Below are 16,899 nucleotides of genomic sequence, written 5' to 3' on the forward strand. Positions count from 1 at the left end.
ATTGAATTCACTGACTTTTCCGACGGACCTCGGTGTTCCCAAAACCATGAATTTGGTCTTTGCTGGATTAAGAACAAGTGAGTTATTCTCCGACCATTTCGATATGCGCACCAGGTCTGAGTTCAGTTCAGCAATAGCGTCAGGAGTTCGAGACGGATGGAATGAGATATACAACTGTATATCATCCGCATAAAGATGGTATCGGCTATATATTATTTCCTTGGTGATATCGGCAGTATATAATATAAATAGAAGTGGACCCAAGATAGAGCCCTGTGGGACTCCTCTGGTAACATTTCTTTGATTAGAATATACAACCGAGCCATCCTCCTTGCGTATTGCTACCGTCTGAGAGCGATTGCTGAGATAGCTATTGAACCATCCAACCGTTTCCTTGCCAAAACCATAAAACGACATCTTAGAAAGAAGCAATGGAATGTTAATCGTGTCAAAAGCTCTGGTGTAATCAAGAAAGACGATAACAGTGCTCATGCCCGAATCTTGCGCTGTCAAAATGTTGTCGACAACTTCAGTCAAAGCAGAGACAGTACCACGACCTTTCCTAAAACTGGATTGTAGGTCTGGTAATATTCCGTTCTGCTCCAAATACTGATATAGAGAGGATAGTACTTGGCCTGAGATCCTTTGTCGTAACTGGATTTTCTTTTTTTGGTATTGGCTGCACAAGCGCTCTTTGCCAAAGTTCAGGAAATTTGTTTGTCCTAAATGATGTGTTTATAATGTGCGTTATAGCTGGCAGAGTTTTGGAAATCGTGAGTTTTATCATATCAAGCGATATGTCATCTACTCCTACTGCTTGTGATTTTAAGGTTTGTAAAGCCTTAAGAACAGTATTTTCAGTTACAGATTTAAATTTAAAACTGGACGTAGCGTCGCTGTATCGATGAAATTCATAGTAGGTAAGGCTTGAAAGGGCAGGTTGACTGTTTCCAGGAACATTAAGAAAATCATCATTTAGTTGATTGGGATCATTGAAATGTGGTGGTAGCTTGTTATCCTGTTTAGGCTTAATGACAACTTGTTCTTTAATATGTTTCCAGAGTTTTGGAGGATTGTTTATGTTATTATTAACATAACATATACAGGGTTACTTGTAAAACACCGGCAACCTCGCAGGACAAGATAGCTAACATCATAAGTAACAACATTTTGTTCTACGACTTTTGATTATTTGTTAGATTTTATTTTCATACAAAAATAAATATTCATTTAATTTTCCGTTTGAATATTATAAACCGCGCCTCCCAAAAATTACGTAAACAAAATGCGAGCGAGAGGGGGAAGGGGGCGTTGCGTCGTCCATCCGTAATTCCGTCTTTTGTAAAATTAAGCAAGCGTGTACTCACCGCGAGATCACGATGGCTACTAAACGCGGACCAACATGTAAATGCATCGCAAGCGCTTACCGCAAACGCCCTTTGATCTGCGTAAAAAAACCGACACTCGACTGGATCGGAAGCAAGCAGGCACAAGCCCACGCAAGCCAAGCCAAACGCCCTTTTTATGGTACGTTTACACGCTTGCCAAGCCTTGGCAAACTGCAAACAGTCCCAAGCCTCCACAAATCTCGTTTGGCGTTTGAAAGGCGTTTATACGCTTGTGTATGCGTCAGTCTGCAATATACATCCAAGCATGGCGGACACCGAACTTGTGACGGCTATTGCTTTTGGTTTAACGTACTTTTATTTGAAATGTAAGCAAAGTGAAATAAAAAAAAGGAGAGCTCGACGACAGCGAAGATGGTGGATGAAAAAGATTCATCATAATCGTACCAGGTATCTACCTATTTTGATTTAACCATTATCTGTTGCAGTTGAGTTATGCCACAATACTTACGATATATTTTATTTGTTACAGACAATTTATAGAAGAGAAATTTAATGAACTTTTATATGAACCATCTGGAGAGTTTGATAACTTCTGCCGAATGAGCTATTCTGATTTTGAGTTTTTACTGCAAAAAATTTCACCAATGATATCCAAGCATGATACAGACTTCAGAGAAGCTATACCAGCCAAATTTCGTCTTGCCATTACGCTACGATTTTTAGCATCTGGTGATTCTTACAAAAGCCTTCACTACTTATTTAAAGTATCTGTCTCTATGATATCAATAATCATTCGTGAAGTTTGCCGAGCTCTTAATGAAATTCTAAAGGATCTAGTTAAGGTAGGAATAAAACAAAACATTATGTTATACATTTATTTATATTTTAATAGAATCATAGGAAATCTGTTCTAAGAATGTATGTTAGCCGAATGCTTTATTGTTTAATTATTTATTAATTTAAATAAGAATTATGTCGACGAATCAAAATCTTCGAAAGCATTCAGCATAGCCATGTTTATAATGTTGGTTTCACGTGAGGCTGGGTTGATGATTTGGTCCGATATGATACGAATAGATGACGAGGGTGCTGTTGATGTAGACGGAGCTCGAGCTATTGGAGTTGGTATATGTTTTGCCATGTCTGGCGCTGAATAAGAAGTTTGTGTGTTTGGAGAGGGAAAAAAACTTTGGTTGTTAAGAATAGGTTCAGAATAAGCAGGAGATGGTGTTGAATACGCACCAGCCATTGACGATGGTCGAGAATAATATATATGACGCTCATTTGATTTTTGACTGATTCTGTTAATAAACAACCCATCTATTTGGTACATCATAATTTTTCTTTCATCAGTTGACAGTTCACGTAGCTTTATAGCCAATAATTTTGCGTATAGATCGCAATCATCGTCTTTGTGAGCAGGTATATTTTCATTCTGCCTTTGACCCAAAACATTTGTTAATTGTCCAAAAGCCACGGCCATTTGCTTTTCAGCCGTTTCAGAAGCAGGGCGACGACGTTTATTAGTAACAGCTTGTATGGATGGTGGTCTGGATGGTGATCTAGATGGTGGTCTGGATGGTGTGGTAACCGTACTTGTACGGTCTCTTATCAGAGGGTCATCCTCTGTCTGATCTGTATCTTCTTCTATTTGTTGTGATTGCTGCAAAAAAAAATAATATACTTAAACTTACACTTCATTTACTTTCTTTTTACAGATGCCCACCACAGCAGAAGGATGGCTTAATATAGAAGAAGGATTCAGGACTAAATTTCCACATTGCATAGGTGCATTGGATGGCAAGCATGTAGTCATTGAAAGCCCAACGCATAGTGGAACAGAGTATTTCAATTATAAGAAAACTTTTAGCATTGTCCTTTTGGCTTTAGTGGATAGCAAATACAAATTTGTATTCGCAGACATCGGGAGTCAAGGAAGAATAAGTGACGGCGGCGTCTTTAATAATTGTTTACTATGGAAAAGAATAATTAGAAACGAGATAAATTTTCCACCACCATGTCCACTTTCAGGATCGAATATTAATATTCCATACGTGTTTTTAGCTGACGGTGCTTTTGCATTGAGTCAACACGTAATGAAACCCTACCCTGGAAACCATGAAGTAGACTCACCAAAAAGGTTATTTAACCAAAATTTATCTAGATCCAGAGTTGTAGTTGAAAATACGTTTGGAATTTTAACCTCAGTTTTCAGAATATTCAGACGCCCTATCAATTTAGAACCACAAACTGTAACGGAATTTACGATGACTTGTGTATTACTACATAACTTTTTGAGAACAAGTAAAAGTTCTTCAAATCGATATACTCCTCAGAGTTCGTTTGACGTATATGACAGTAGTGGAAATATGGTTACCCCAGGTTCATGGCGTAGAGATAACGACGAATATAATGCATTGCAAAATTTACCACAAATACCACGAAGATCTCCGGTGAACGCCAGAGAAGTCAGGGAAGAATTTACTTCATATTTTAATAGGATTGGATAAGTTGATAAAAATGTATAAATAAATGTAGGTATAATAACCAACCGGTGTTTTTTTTTTATTTAGAACTAGCTTCCGCCCGCGACTCCGTCCGCGCGGAAAAATTAAGATTTATTTTTTTCTACGTATTTTTCCGGGATAAAAAGTATCCTATTTTATGCCCAGGATAATAAGGTATAATTATACCAAGTTTCATCGAAATCGAACCGTTAGTTTTCACGTGATGCCTTCACATACAGACAGACAGACAGACAGACAAAAATTTTTTTAATCACATATTTGGGTTTGGTATCGATCCAGTAACACCCCCTGCTATTTATTTTTTCAATATTTTCAATGTACAGAATTGACCCTTCTACAGATTTATTATATGTTTTAGGGCTGATTTTTCAATCGTTGGTTAAAACTTATTCGTCCAATAACGCATTAACCCCTCAGCTGTCGCGGCGCGCCGCGTCAAAAAGGTGCTGTCTGTCGGAGAAATTCGAGCGGTCGGCGCTGATTTGCCGATTTTTTTCGATATTAAAATTTGTGATATAAACTTTAACCTGTGACACTCTTGTAAATTTTGATGCTAACTAGATAACCAAACTTTATATTAGTTACCTTACTTACTCCCTGGCGTGTTTATTTTACTTATTAGACGCATTTTTTCCCACACATTTTGAAAAAATATGACATTGTAAAGAAAAATACTCATAAAAAAATAATATCAAGGTATTTTAGATTTTTAATTTTGTATTTTCACACTAGAATAGACAATCTTTTGAGTGAATATAACAAAAACATAGGTTTATTTTATAAAAATTCGAGAAAGTTGAGTATGAGTGTGGGATGATGAGGTGAGATGTATGATTAATTGATGTTTCTGAACGTGTAAGATTACTTTCTGAACGATGATTAGAATGGAAGAACTATGAGCGAATCAATGAGTGAATGTGAATGTGAAGTAGAGAGCGAATGAGGAATGATCTTTCTCTTTTCATTGGGATCGTGGGTGAAGACGGCTGTTTCTCTGTAAGATGTTTTCTAAAAATTAAGATTGTGGTCCGAAAATAAATCTCAAGAAGTTCAAAGTGTTTTTCATTTGGCCCCGATCCTACAATCTTGGGGGCTCGTCCAATTGAAAGAGGAAAATCAAAGATTACGACGGAAAGACGATCGGCGGGAAAGTTAGGTTATCTCACCGGGCGAGGCGGCGCGGCGTGGTACAACTTTTCATGCTAACAAGACGACGACGACTAATAAGACGTATTCCAATAAGACGACAACTATAAGAAAGACGCAAAGATGGGAAAAAAGGACAAGAGAAACAGCAGCAGTTTTAATATTGAAGACGAAGGAAGGAAAGAATTTAAACAAAATGGCGGCGACACACAGCAGCAACAGAACACACTATTCATGACGGCGGACCTTATACCGAAATTTACCGGACAAGACTCTAATTACCCTGTACACAAGTGGATTCAAGATATCGAAGATAATGGATTAATATTTCAATGGACACCATTACAGCAACTTCTTGTTGCCAGGCGATCACTAAGCGGGACGGCGCTTCTTTGGCTTAAATCGGAACGACCATTCAAGACATGGCAGGAGCTGGCGGAAGAAATAGTAAAGGAATTTCCATCTACGTGGGATACGAAAACGGTACATGAATTAATGAGTGCGAGAACGAAAAAGCCGAACGAAAGTTGCATTGATTATCTACTTATCATGAAGGAGATGGGTAAGCGCGGCAAATTAGCTGATTACGTGACTATAAAGTACATAGTTGACGGTATTATTGATGATGAATCCAGTAAGATTATGCTATATGGAATTAAGACGTATGCGGAATTAAAAGAAAAGCTGAAAATTTATGAGTTAGTAAAGTCAAAAACGAATAAAATTAGTCCCAGTCAAGACCGTCAAGATAAGCCTACAAGTGTATATTCGAATTCATCTCATGTAAGAAACACATTTCGTTGTTATAATTGTGGTGATCACGGGCATGCCTCATCAAGCTGCCCTAACAAAGAAAAAGGAGCTAAATGTTTTCGTTGTAACTCATACGGACATATAGCATCAGCATGTGATCTGAAAAAAACAGGCGCATCAAGATTTGAAAATAGAAGCATTCATAAACAAGATGGCGTCAGCGCAAGCGGCGGCGATAAGAACGAAATTCAATCGCAACAAATCAGAAGTATGAAAAGAACGATGTTCGGATCTGTCGGCGAATCAAGTTTCGATCTGAAGTTTGTCGGTCAAGATGGCGGCATAAGAAATAATGAACGAATGATTGACTATGATTGCAATGAAGTTTCTATTAATCAGTTGACAGATGACAAGTCTCAACAGGTTATGAAGATTGTAAACAATGACGAATTAATAAAGAAAAGTTTAAGTGAAGAAAGTCGTTTGAAAAAAATAATTTTGAATAATACTGAAACCACAGCGCTCATGGACAGTGGTAGCGACGTGAATTTGGTCAACGAGGACGTTTATTTATCGATGTGTACCCCAAAATACGACGACAACGTTGTACTCACCGGTCTCGGCAGTGCAAAAGTTAAAACACTTGGACATTGTGTTGTGAAGTTACGAATAGACGGGCGTGATTTCGAACAAGAGACATTTTATATTGTACCTAATAACTGTATGCCTTACTGTGCTATTGTAGGTCGTGCGTTCTTGAGCAATGTTTTTATGGTAATGGATGAAGGAACAGTGTTTGTATTTCCGAAAGATGAAAGTTGGATGACGAAAATTAATTGTTTTTTCTCTACTGTTGATCTTGTAGGTACAGTAAGTAATGAAAGTGTGAAAGATGAAGTAGTGAGGTTAGTTGACAGCTACATGCCACAGCAAACAAAGGAAGCTCCAGTGGAACTGAAAATTACTTTGATGGATGAGACACCTGTTGCACAGCGGCCACGCAGACTGTCACCTAAGGAGCAGCACGAGGTTGACAAGCAGATTCAAGAATGGTTAAAAGACGGCATTATAAGGGTAAGTTATTCAGATTTTGCTAGTCCTCTGGTATTGGTAAAAAAGAAAGACGGTTCAATTAGGATTTGTATTGATTACAGACTGTTAAACAAAAAGATTTTAAAAGATGAATATCCTCTTCCAATAGTAGACGATCTTATAGATAAATTAGCAAGCGCTAAAGTGTATTCAGCCTTAGATTTAAAGAATGGATATTTTCATTTGAAAATAAATGAAGAGTCATGCAAATATACAGCTTTTGTCACCCCGACAGGACAATATGAATTTTTGAGAGCACCTTTTGGGTTAGCTACTTGTCCTAAAGTGTTTATGAGATTAATAACAACAATTTTCAGAGATATGATTGCATCGGGAATTATCATAATATTCATCGATGATTTGTTGATTCCAGCTCGAGATGAACAGCAAGCTGTTATGAGACTGAAACAAGTTTTACAAAGAGCATCAGAATATGGATTGAATATCAACTGGAAGAAGTCACAGCTGTTAGTAAAGAGAGTTGAGTATCTCGGACATGTGATTGAAAATGGAACGGTCATGCCTTCCCCTGACAAGACTGAAGCTGTACTCAAATTTCCAGAACCACAGAATATCAAGCAGTTACACAGTTTCTTAGGACTGTGCTCATATTTTAGAAAGTTTATTGAAAATTATGCTCAGATTGCTCAACCACTTACAGATTTATTTAAGAAAGATGCAGATTTTAAGTTTTATGATGAACACAGATTAGTTTTTAACATGCTTAAACAGAGTTTAACGAGTGCACCTGTACTCAAGATTTATAATTTCAATGATGAAACAGAATTACACACTGATGCGTCGAATATAGCATATTCAGCAATTTTAATGCAAAGAAGTAGCGAAGACGGAGAACTGCATCCTGTTCATTTCATGAGTCGTAGAACATCAGACGCAGAAAGCAAGTACACAAGCTATGAATTGGAAGCTTTAGCTATCATAGAAGGCGTTAAAAAGTTCAGACATTACTTACATGGTAAACCTTTTAAGATTGTAACAGACTGCAAAGCTTTTGAGATGACTTTAAAGAAGAAAGACCTGGTACAGTGTACTAGAGTAGCAAGATGGATTTTACTTCTACAAGATTATGAATTTATTGTTGAACATCGCAGCGGTAGTAAGATGCGACATACCGATGCATTGAGTCGAAATCCATATGTGTCTGCGATTACTATGGACCTGCATAAAGAATTGCAATGTGCACAGGAGAGCGACGATGGTTTGAAAGCTATTATTGATGTCCTGCAAGACGGAAAGACATACAATGACTATTGTATTTATCAAGGCTTACTACGCAAAGGGCCAGAGCAGTCCCTAGTTGTTCCCAGAAAAATGGAGGATTTTATTATAAGAAAAGCACATGAAAATGGACATTTTGGAAAGAAGAAGACTATAGAACTGATTAGTAAAGATTATTATATTGAAAACTTAGAGAAGAAGGTAACTGATCTATTGGCGTCATGTGTTCCTTGTATATTGGGCAGCAGAAAAGAAGGTAAACAAGAAGGCTATTTACATCCTATTTCTAAAGAAGAAGGACCCCTGCACACTTTACACTGCGATCACATAGGGCCTCTAGCGGAGACGAAGAAAAAGTATAATTACATGATTAATTGATGTTTCTGAACGTGTAAGATTACTTTCTGAACGATGATTAGAATGGAAGAACTATGAGCGAATCAATGAGTGAATGTGAATGTGAAGTAGAGAGCGAATGAGGAATGATCTTTCTCTTTTCATTGGGATCGTGGGTGAAGACGGCTGTTTCTCTGTAAGATGTTTTCTAAAAATTAAGATTGTGGTCCGAAAATAAATCTCAAGAAGTTCAAAGTGTTTTTCATTTGGCCCCGATCCTACATGAATATCATCGTTTACGCATGAAAATAAGTGGACGCGATCTCCACATATGTTCATACAAATACAGATTTTACAGTCTGCTCCAAAATTAGAACATTTCAAAAATTTTTGCTACTTTTTTTTATTTTTATTTTAATCAAAACTAGATAAAAACTAACAGTAATTTTTACTTTTTTTAAATATTTAGGTTTTTATTAATGGTTAAAAATCGTCTTATTCCTAAATGACTTCATTCTTATGGTGGACTTTGTTCTAACGTCTGTATGTATAACGTCTCCACATCAATTTTAATTTTAATTTATTTTTTCTTAAAATTAGCGATTAAGAAAATATTTTTTGTGGTAACAATTATAGCATTATGAAGAAATGCTTTTTATTATTTATTTTTTCATGCTCTTAATTATTATAATATAGTACCTATAAAATGAAATGTTGTCCAACTACAAATCGAAAGGCACTGTATCCATACAGAAAAATGTCTAAGCTGTACAAAAGTGAAATCTACATTTAATTATACCATAACTTAATTATAAACCGTTACATTTAACTTATAAATCAAAAATTTCGGAAATTCGAGTTTTAAATATTTTTTATAAAATACAGCTTATGTTAAGGATAAAAATCAATAAACTTAAAGATTCAAAATAAATAAACAATTATTATACATCTAAATGTTTTATTTACTTAAATAAATTTTACTTAACTGACAGAAAAAAAATTCTTATGAAGCTTTGTGTCTGTACTATTTATATACTCATGTGGTTGTAATGTGTGGTGTTGACGCCAACATTGGCCAATAAATAGGAATATTTGCAACTTAGCATAAATAACGTTAACTTCTGTTCATTATTTCTTATACATCGGACACAACGACCGCCTCGAGACGACGATTTATTACCACGAGGTTCCACTTGAATGTGATCAGGAAAGTGATAAACGCTATCCAATCTAGTTGTACTTCAATACATGCAGTATTTCCAAGCATATTGTAATTAAGATATAAACTAATCGGTAAAATTGTATTAAAATCGGTTCAGTAGTTTAGGGAGTCCATAGTACACAAACAGCATGAAACTTAAAAAATATTTTGATTGGAATAAAGTAAGACGTGTTATGTGTAGAATTTCATGAAGAATCCTGGTATCAGGAATTAAAAGCTGTAAATTCCCAAACACTAATCGTGTTAGTATTATTATCTGTTCATTTGACAAAATATACAGAGTTATATTTCTTGATTTCAAATACTGTTACGTCCTATTGTTAAAGTAAGCCTTAGAGTGTCTTGTCTTCCATTGCCATAAGAATCGTTGTTTGGATCCATTTGAATTCTCTTTTATTGATACTCAAATGCTTACGAATCAGAAAAGGTTATTCTATCAAATACAAATTTTTATTTTCGAAAGAAAATTAAAATATCAAGACGGAAGTTTATTTTAGGGTTACCTAACAAATAAGTTATTATTGATTATGTAGTTTAAACAGCAATGTGATATATTCAAATAGAAAAATTGCATTCTTCTTCTGGGTAATAGAAGCAGTTTTGAAACCAAAAGGCAAAAATACAATAATTGTTATCGCTAGTCATTTACAAAATGAGAGGGTAGATTTATATTTGCAGGCGTACTGCAAATGATGCATTTAATTCGTTTTATTAAATAAGTAATGTTCCAAGGCTATTTAAAGTCATGAATGCAAATAAAAATAATCTTCAGACAGCGATCAACATCAGCTTTAACATTCGGCCTACGAATGTACTACATATAGTACATAAGAATAAAAAACCGGCCAAGTGAGAGTCGGACTCACACACCGTGGGCTCCGAACAAACCAATTTTTAAAGTGAAACTTTTATTACATCGTCTCAAACGCGCGTGACGGTCGGCTGCCGAGTAGGTATAAGGCAGTGTTCGGAACCGTTCGAACAGTTTCACTTTTACCGTGGTTTCATAAAACCACACAACATTTTTATTATGTTGTAACTCCGAAATTTTATGTTTTTCGAAATTATTCTTCAATCTGCGCTATAAGACCTTATTTTACCCCAATTTCAAAACTCTACGTACACGGAAAGTACCCTGTAGGTGTTGATTCCCTTGCGAATGTCGAAATTTGCAGCATAACCCATTGAGCCCCGAACAGCCCGATCGGTCCACGATACAATAGATTTTCTGTTGTGTCTGTGATTCCGGGGCCTGAGTTAATAAACGGCTTTATCTTTTGATTGCGTTGGTTTATAAGTTTGATTTTTTCACAGCTTCAATCGACTCAAGTAATCAATATAAATTTCAGTTTTATGTCACATCACGCGTTCCTGTGAAAATGGGTCTTGACAGACAGATGGGCAGATGGGATGGACAGACGTGATCCTATTAGGGTTCTGGACCCTTAAAAACCAAACCCTTTGGGATGCAGCCATTAATGCTGCAATTTTTAGCAAATTTTGACTTTTGCAATGGAATCAAAACCGACAGGGTACTTCCCAAGTACATAAAATCTTTAAATTTGGTAAAAAGCAATGTTTTATAAAACATATATAAGAATAATCGCAAATAACATGATTTTTTTAATTACACTTTATATAAAAAAAATAATAATTTCAACTTACAACTAATGAACGGCTACATGTATTAACTTGATATTCACATTAAAAACTCAGATTTATAATACACTAGCGGTCTGCCCCGGCTTCGCCCGTGGTACATATTTACGTTTTCTCTACATAAGAACCATCCTCGTACTTCAAGGAATATAATAAAAAAAGAATTATCGAAATCGGTTCAGCCGTTCTCGAGTTATGCGCTTACCAACACATTTTGCGATTCATTTTTATATACATACTAGAGGTCCGCCCCGGCTTCGCCCGTGGTAGGTACATATTTCGCAATAAAAGGTAGCTTATGTCCTTTCTCGGGTATCAAAATATCTCCATACCAAATTTCATGCAAATTGGTATGGAGATATAAGATTTAAGACGCAATCAGAAGAAATAATATTCATATGCGGCATATTCTGAAAACCGCAACTACTAGCAAGGGAATCAAAACCTACGGGTCAAAAGTTAAGTGGACTTGGTTAAAAGCAAGGTTTTACAGCACAGATAAAGAAAAATTCACTAAAAACACTAGAAGTTAAAACATAATAAAAAGTAGGTTTGTTCGGAGTCCTTGAAGCGCGAATCGTATTGAGGTTCAAAACTCTAAAAAAACATTCTTCCAGTTTTAAAGAAATAACCCCAAAATATGTGTAAAAACATCTTTGGACTATCTGGGTTTCAAAAATGACAACTCCCGTGTTGTCGTTCATTTTGAAATTGTGAGACGACAGGAAAACAAAATAAAAACAGAATCAAACATAATATATGCCAACGCAATCAAAAGATACAACCGTTTATGCTGCAAATTTTCGTAATTTTCGACATTTGCAAGGTTATAAAAACTTACAATAGCAACGTCTTATAGCACAGATAAAGAATTCTAAAATATGAATTAAAAGATACCTACAGCATAATTAAAAAAATAAGTTTGTACGAAGCCCTCGGTGCGCGAGTCCGACTCGCACTTGGCCGGTTTTTTATTTTTTCAGAAACATATGGTTCCCCAATAAAAAATAATATGTTGCATTTGTATTAAGGTAAGAATATGTTGTACAATTAATGTGTTAAATTTCTTTTCCAGTTTGTCCTACACAAATTACATAGTAACATAGTCACTTTGTCCTATATATAGGTCATAGTGAAAACCATTGTTCCCGATGTAGGTTTTTTTTACTATTTTTCCAGCATATAATATACACTTTTAACCATAATATACTAAAATTAAAGGAATTCCATAGAGGTTACGGACTATAATTTGTATAGTTGATTATATCGTATTAAACCTGAGGACAATAAATACCACAAAAACGATACCCATCAATATAAACAAAACATATGTACATTTTATATTGTATGAAATTGAAAAATTTAATTGAAGACGAACAATTAAATTTTTCAATTTCATACAATATGCGAACATCCTGTACGCGGATTTTACGGGGAAATTATTGTCGGTTCTGAATTGAAAACGAAATATCTCTAAAATGGAACACAGTATCAAATTTTGAATTATATTATAAAAATCTTCATAAAATTTCTTGTAAAATGATGTAAAAAACAAATACAATATTAAAAATAAAATACGATTAACCAGGGGTCAAAAACTAAGCAACGTACAGTTAAATGGTAGATACATATTTGGAGCCATTATTTGTGGTATAATTATTGGTAATTTTCATTATTTCGGCACATAAACATTAGGATATATAGTGAATAATAATAAAAAGAACAATAAATACTTACCGTTTATCAACTTTCTGCAAAATTTTACATTTTTATAAAACTTTAAAATTTAAAAGTTACTCGACTAAAGTATGACATAATTACTGTTATATTTCGAATATTTATCGGTCAAATTATTAATGGATGGACTTTAAATATTCAGTAATTCATAAGCTATCAACTAAATAGTCGTTTATGCAGATTTGAACTATATTTGCGTTACAATGAGCTAATTTCCAACCGGAGATGATTTGGCACAGATCTGTGCCACGACAGACAACGGGTACAAAATTTTTGGCTCAGATCTGTGTTCCGACAGACGAGGGTTTAAACTACCATTTCAAAAATGTATTCTTATTGTCCGTATTTGACAGTTTACAGGTGGCATTTTAAAATGTTACGATAATACTTTATTGGACGGATAAATTTTAAACCAAGGATTGAAAAGTCGGCCCTTAGAATAAATAAATTTATTTACTTACTGTTTCGGTGTTTATCCCTTCATTGCAAGTATATACTGGTAGTAAAAATGACTCCATGATTTCGTAAGCATACCAAGTTGGATTGTATATTTCTTCGGCACCTAAAATAAAATAAAAACATCGAAAATTAGAGCGAGATAGTATGGAATAATCGAGAAACTAACCAACGCTTTTAAACAGTTACACCTTGCAGACTATCAAAATAATTATAAATGTATCGTAGGAACATACCTGCGCCAGAACGCATAGATTCACGTTTTTTTTTCAAGTGTTTGCGAAAAGTAGTCATCAATATCTCTTTTTTATTTTTTATTTCCTTTACTGGCCTTCCAGTAAGTTTAGAAAGACGAATCCATGCATCTGCTTGTTTCTTCTTATCTTTATGATTTGCATCTTTCGGATTCCAGATGCATGGTTCCAGTTGGTAATGTTCTAGAAACGAAAGACTCTCCTCATTCGACCAGCAACTCATTTTTTATTTATTTTTTGTAAAATCAAGCAAGCGTGCACTCATCGCGAGATCACGATGGCTACTAAACGCGGACCAACATGTAAATGCATCGCAAGCGCTTGCCGCAAACGCCCTTTGATCTGCGTAAAAAAACCGACACTCGACTGGATCGGAAGCAAGCAGGCACAAGCCCACGCAAGCCAAGCCAAACGCCCTTTTTACATGCTTGCGATTGTCGATCCTTGCTAAGGCTTGGCAAGCGTGTAAACGTACCATCACATGCTTGCGATTGTCGATGCTTGCCAAGGCTTGGCAAGCGTGTAAACGTACCATTATGTGGGTAGACAACCATCCACTATTCTGTTCCAATTTTATCAATGTACCCTCTTAAACCTTATAAATTATTGTTGCCAATTTAAATTAGAAGACACTAACTATACACAAATGTAAGTGGCTTATTGGATTACGAATTAACGAACTAAAAAAAATGGATTGTACAAAGCGCCAATAGATAACTTGAAAAGTATTATAACCAAACATCTAGTTCTCTGTCATCCACTATAATATTATTGATAAAGCAATACTATCGAGAAAAAGGTCACTATCGATGGGACGATATTATCGATAGTATCGACACTATCGATAGTATCGATAGTTCGTTTGATATTGAGCTTCGATAGTATCGACACTATCGATAGTATCGATAGTTCGTTCGATATTGAGCTTCGATAGTATCGATACTATCGATGGTATTGCTATGTGTCGATAGTATTTACGCTTATAGGACTATCGATACTATCGATAGTATCGACACTATCGATAGTATCGATAGTGCTATCGATACTATTGCTTTTCCCCAACTATCGATAGTTAATCGATAGACTATCGATAGTGGACTATCGAGCGGCAACACTATCTAGCGTCATCAAAATTTAATTTAAAATTACAGGTCTCATACAAACTCCCATCCCCTAGTTCAAGGGGTCGGGTGATGAAAGTTACAAGTTTTATAATTTTTTTTTGTGTGCTAATACTAGCTTACATACAAAATTTCAGCTTTCTAGGACATTAGGAAATACCTTAAGAATTTTGATGATCATCAGTGAGTCAGTGAAGTTATGAGGGTTCAAAAAAACGTCGAAGCGCTTCGAGAAAAGGTAGGTAGTGCCCGTTGCGTTTCGCTTGGCTCGTCTTGGCGGGGGCACTACCGTTAGATTACGGTGTTATTGCGGTAATTTATGATAGATACAGCAACGGTATTGCTAAATTACGTTATTTTTAGAGAGAAAATTATTATCAAACAGTAGCGGTAGCACCAATACCAATATTTTTTACCAATTTATTGAACGCAATATAACAAGGTTTGTAAGAAAACAAACAGAATATTAATATTCAATAAATTTTATTGATTTAAAAACAAAATATTACCTTCTTTAATCAGTTTGGAAAAAATTATACCTACACAAAATAATTACATGAAAATATGCATACAAAAGTACTCAAAGAACAAAAAATCTATACAAGAAAATAAATAATTAAAACAACACGTTTATTTTCTACTTCAGATGTGCTTTCAATCGGGGCTTCAGTACAAGATAATGAGTCTGTCGTCCAATTTCTCCATTGCTGGCTTAGTTAATGTTAGGCAGGTGGATTCACAGTCGCTGGATATCTCTTGCGCGGTGATGAGGTTTGCAATACAGTCGGGTGAACTTCTTGTATGATGGTTTAGGGTCTCTTCACATAGAAACCGATTGCTCAACTTCGGGCATTCAGCCTCTATGTACACATAAATATCTTTATTTGTTGCTACATAGGGATAGGGAGGTATAATATGATTTGTACGATTAGGCAAGACGGATAGTTTGTAAAGGTTATAAGTGTGAGGAGTTATAATGGGGAATGTTAATATAATTACTATCCTATTTTTACTAAAGTATGATCCAGTGCTAATTATACCATAGTATTCGCGGAGATCTATACAGTGTGTTTGGTTACGTACTAGCGATATTTGAAAGACGTTTAGAATAGACCATTTCAACCACGATTTAAGTCCTTAAGAGGGGTCTACCCCTCCCCGTTTGGAACGGCCGCCATTATTGTTTTTTGATTTTAAAAAATGCCATGTTTGAAAGAAAACATTGTGTTTTGTATTCAGAGGGCATACAGGTATAAAAAAAATTGTAATCATTGGGGAATAGTATTATCTATCCTCTAATAATAAAACAAAGCATACAATTTAGTCAGGAAATTAAAAAAAAAACTTAAATGTGAAATTTGTTGAAAATTTACGTAATTTTTTTACATTTTTCATTTTTTTGCAAAAACTGGCCCCTTAACGTATGAATTTTATTTGTGTTTTTGAAAGCCCTGTATTAATAATTTGTTCTGAATCGTAAAAAGAACGTAAAGTAACTAACATATTACGAGATATATATATCTATTCCTAACATGGTGCGGTCGCGATGTACGCGTAAACCTAAACTATCCTCTATATTTCTTATAACTAAAAGTAAATCATTAATATTATCGTCTAAGGAGTCTAGGAGTTGCGCTAATTCTGCATATTTAATTGCGTCTATTCGTCAAACCTCCTTATAATGAATTGCATGGTTTTATTGATTTCCTTTTGGTTGTCCACTAATTTATTTATTACTTTTGTATGTTCAGACATCCATGTATATGAATCAGAACTAAATTTATCCTGGCTATTCTGTAGATCTTTTATAGCGTTATCATAAGTAATTGCGTCACTGGAATCTAAGTTGCCTGTTATGCTTTTAATAATATAACCTAAACCATTTATCAATCCACGTTTTACACGGCCTGGTTTTAAAGCTTCTAACAAGGACGATGCCTTATCCAATTTTTCGTTTAAATGTTGCCAGTTCTTCCGCGCATAGGATACTTTCCTATAATTCTGTCT

At 35.1% G+C, this 16,899-nt stretch overlaps 3 protein-coding genes across 3 annotated transcripts in view; 1 reads left to right on the forward strand and 2 right to left on the reverse strand.

The window, feature by feature from the left end:
• Window positions 1-16,899, reverse strand: part of LOC149895435 (uncharacterized) — a 60,144-nt gene that overhangs the window by 15,176 nt on the left and 28,069 nt on the right. The window lies entirely within an intron of this gene.
• LOC149895437 (uncharacterized) lies at window positions 1,388-3,900 on the forward strand. The gene is made up of 3 exons (XM_090119002.1): window positions 1,388-1,796; window positions 1,879-2,191; window positions 3,068-3,900. The coding sequence occupies exons 1-3, from the start codon at window positions 1,525-1,527 to the stop codon at window positions 3,857-3,859; spliced, it is 1,377 nt and encodes a 458-aa protein (XP_089975128.1). The 5' UTR covers window positions 1,388-1,524; the 3' UTR covers window positions 3,860-3,900.
• Window positions 2,200-14,256, reverse strand: LOC149895438 (uncharacterized). Its single transcript, XM_090119003.1, has 3 exons — window positions 13,754-14,256; window positions 13,523-13,623; window positions 2,200-3,012 (listed from the first exon to the last, which is right to left on the reverse strand). Exons 1-3 carry the CDS (start codon window positions 13,992-13,994, stop codon window positions 2,320-2,322), a joined length of 1,035 nt encoding a protein of 344 aa, XP_089975129.1. The 5' UTR covers window positions 13,995-14,256; the 3' UTR covers window positions 2,200-2,319.

The sequence above is a fragment of the Colias eurytheme genome, chromosome 31, assembly GCF_061535395.1.
Source record: "Colias eurytheme isolate Ceu_HAF_F1 chromosome 31, ilColEury1 Martin Lab GWU primary, whole genome shotgun sequence".
In the NCBI taxonomy this organism is placed as follows: domain Eukaryota; kingdom Metazoa; phylum Arthropoda; class Insecta; order Lepidoptera; family Pieridae; genus Colias; species Colias eurytheme.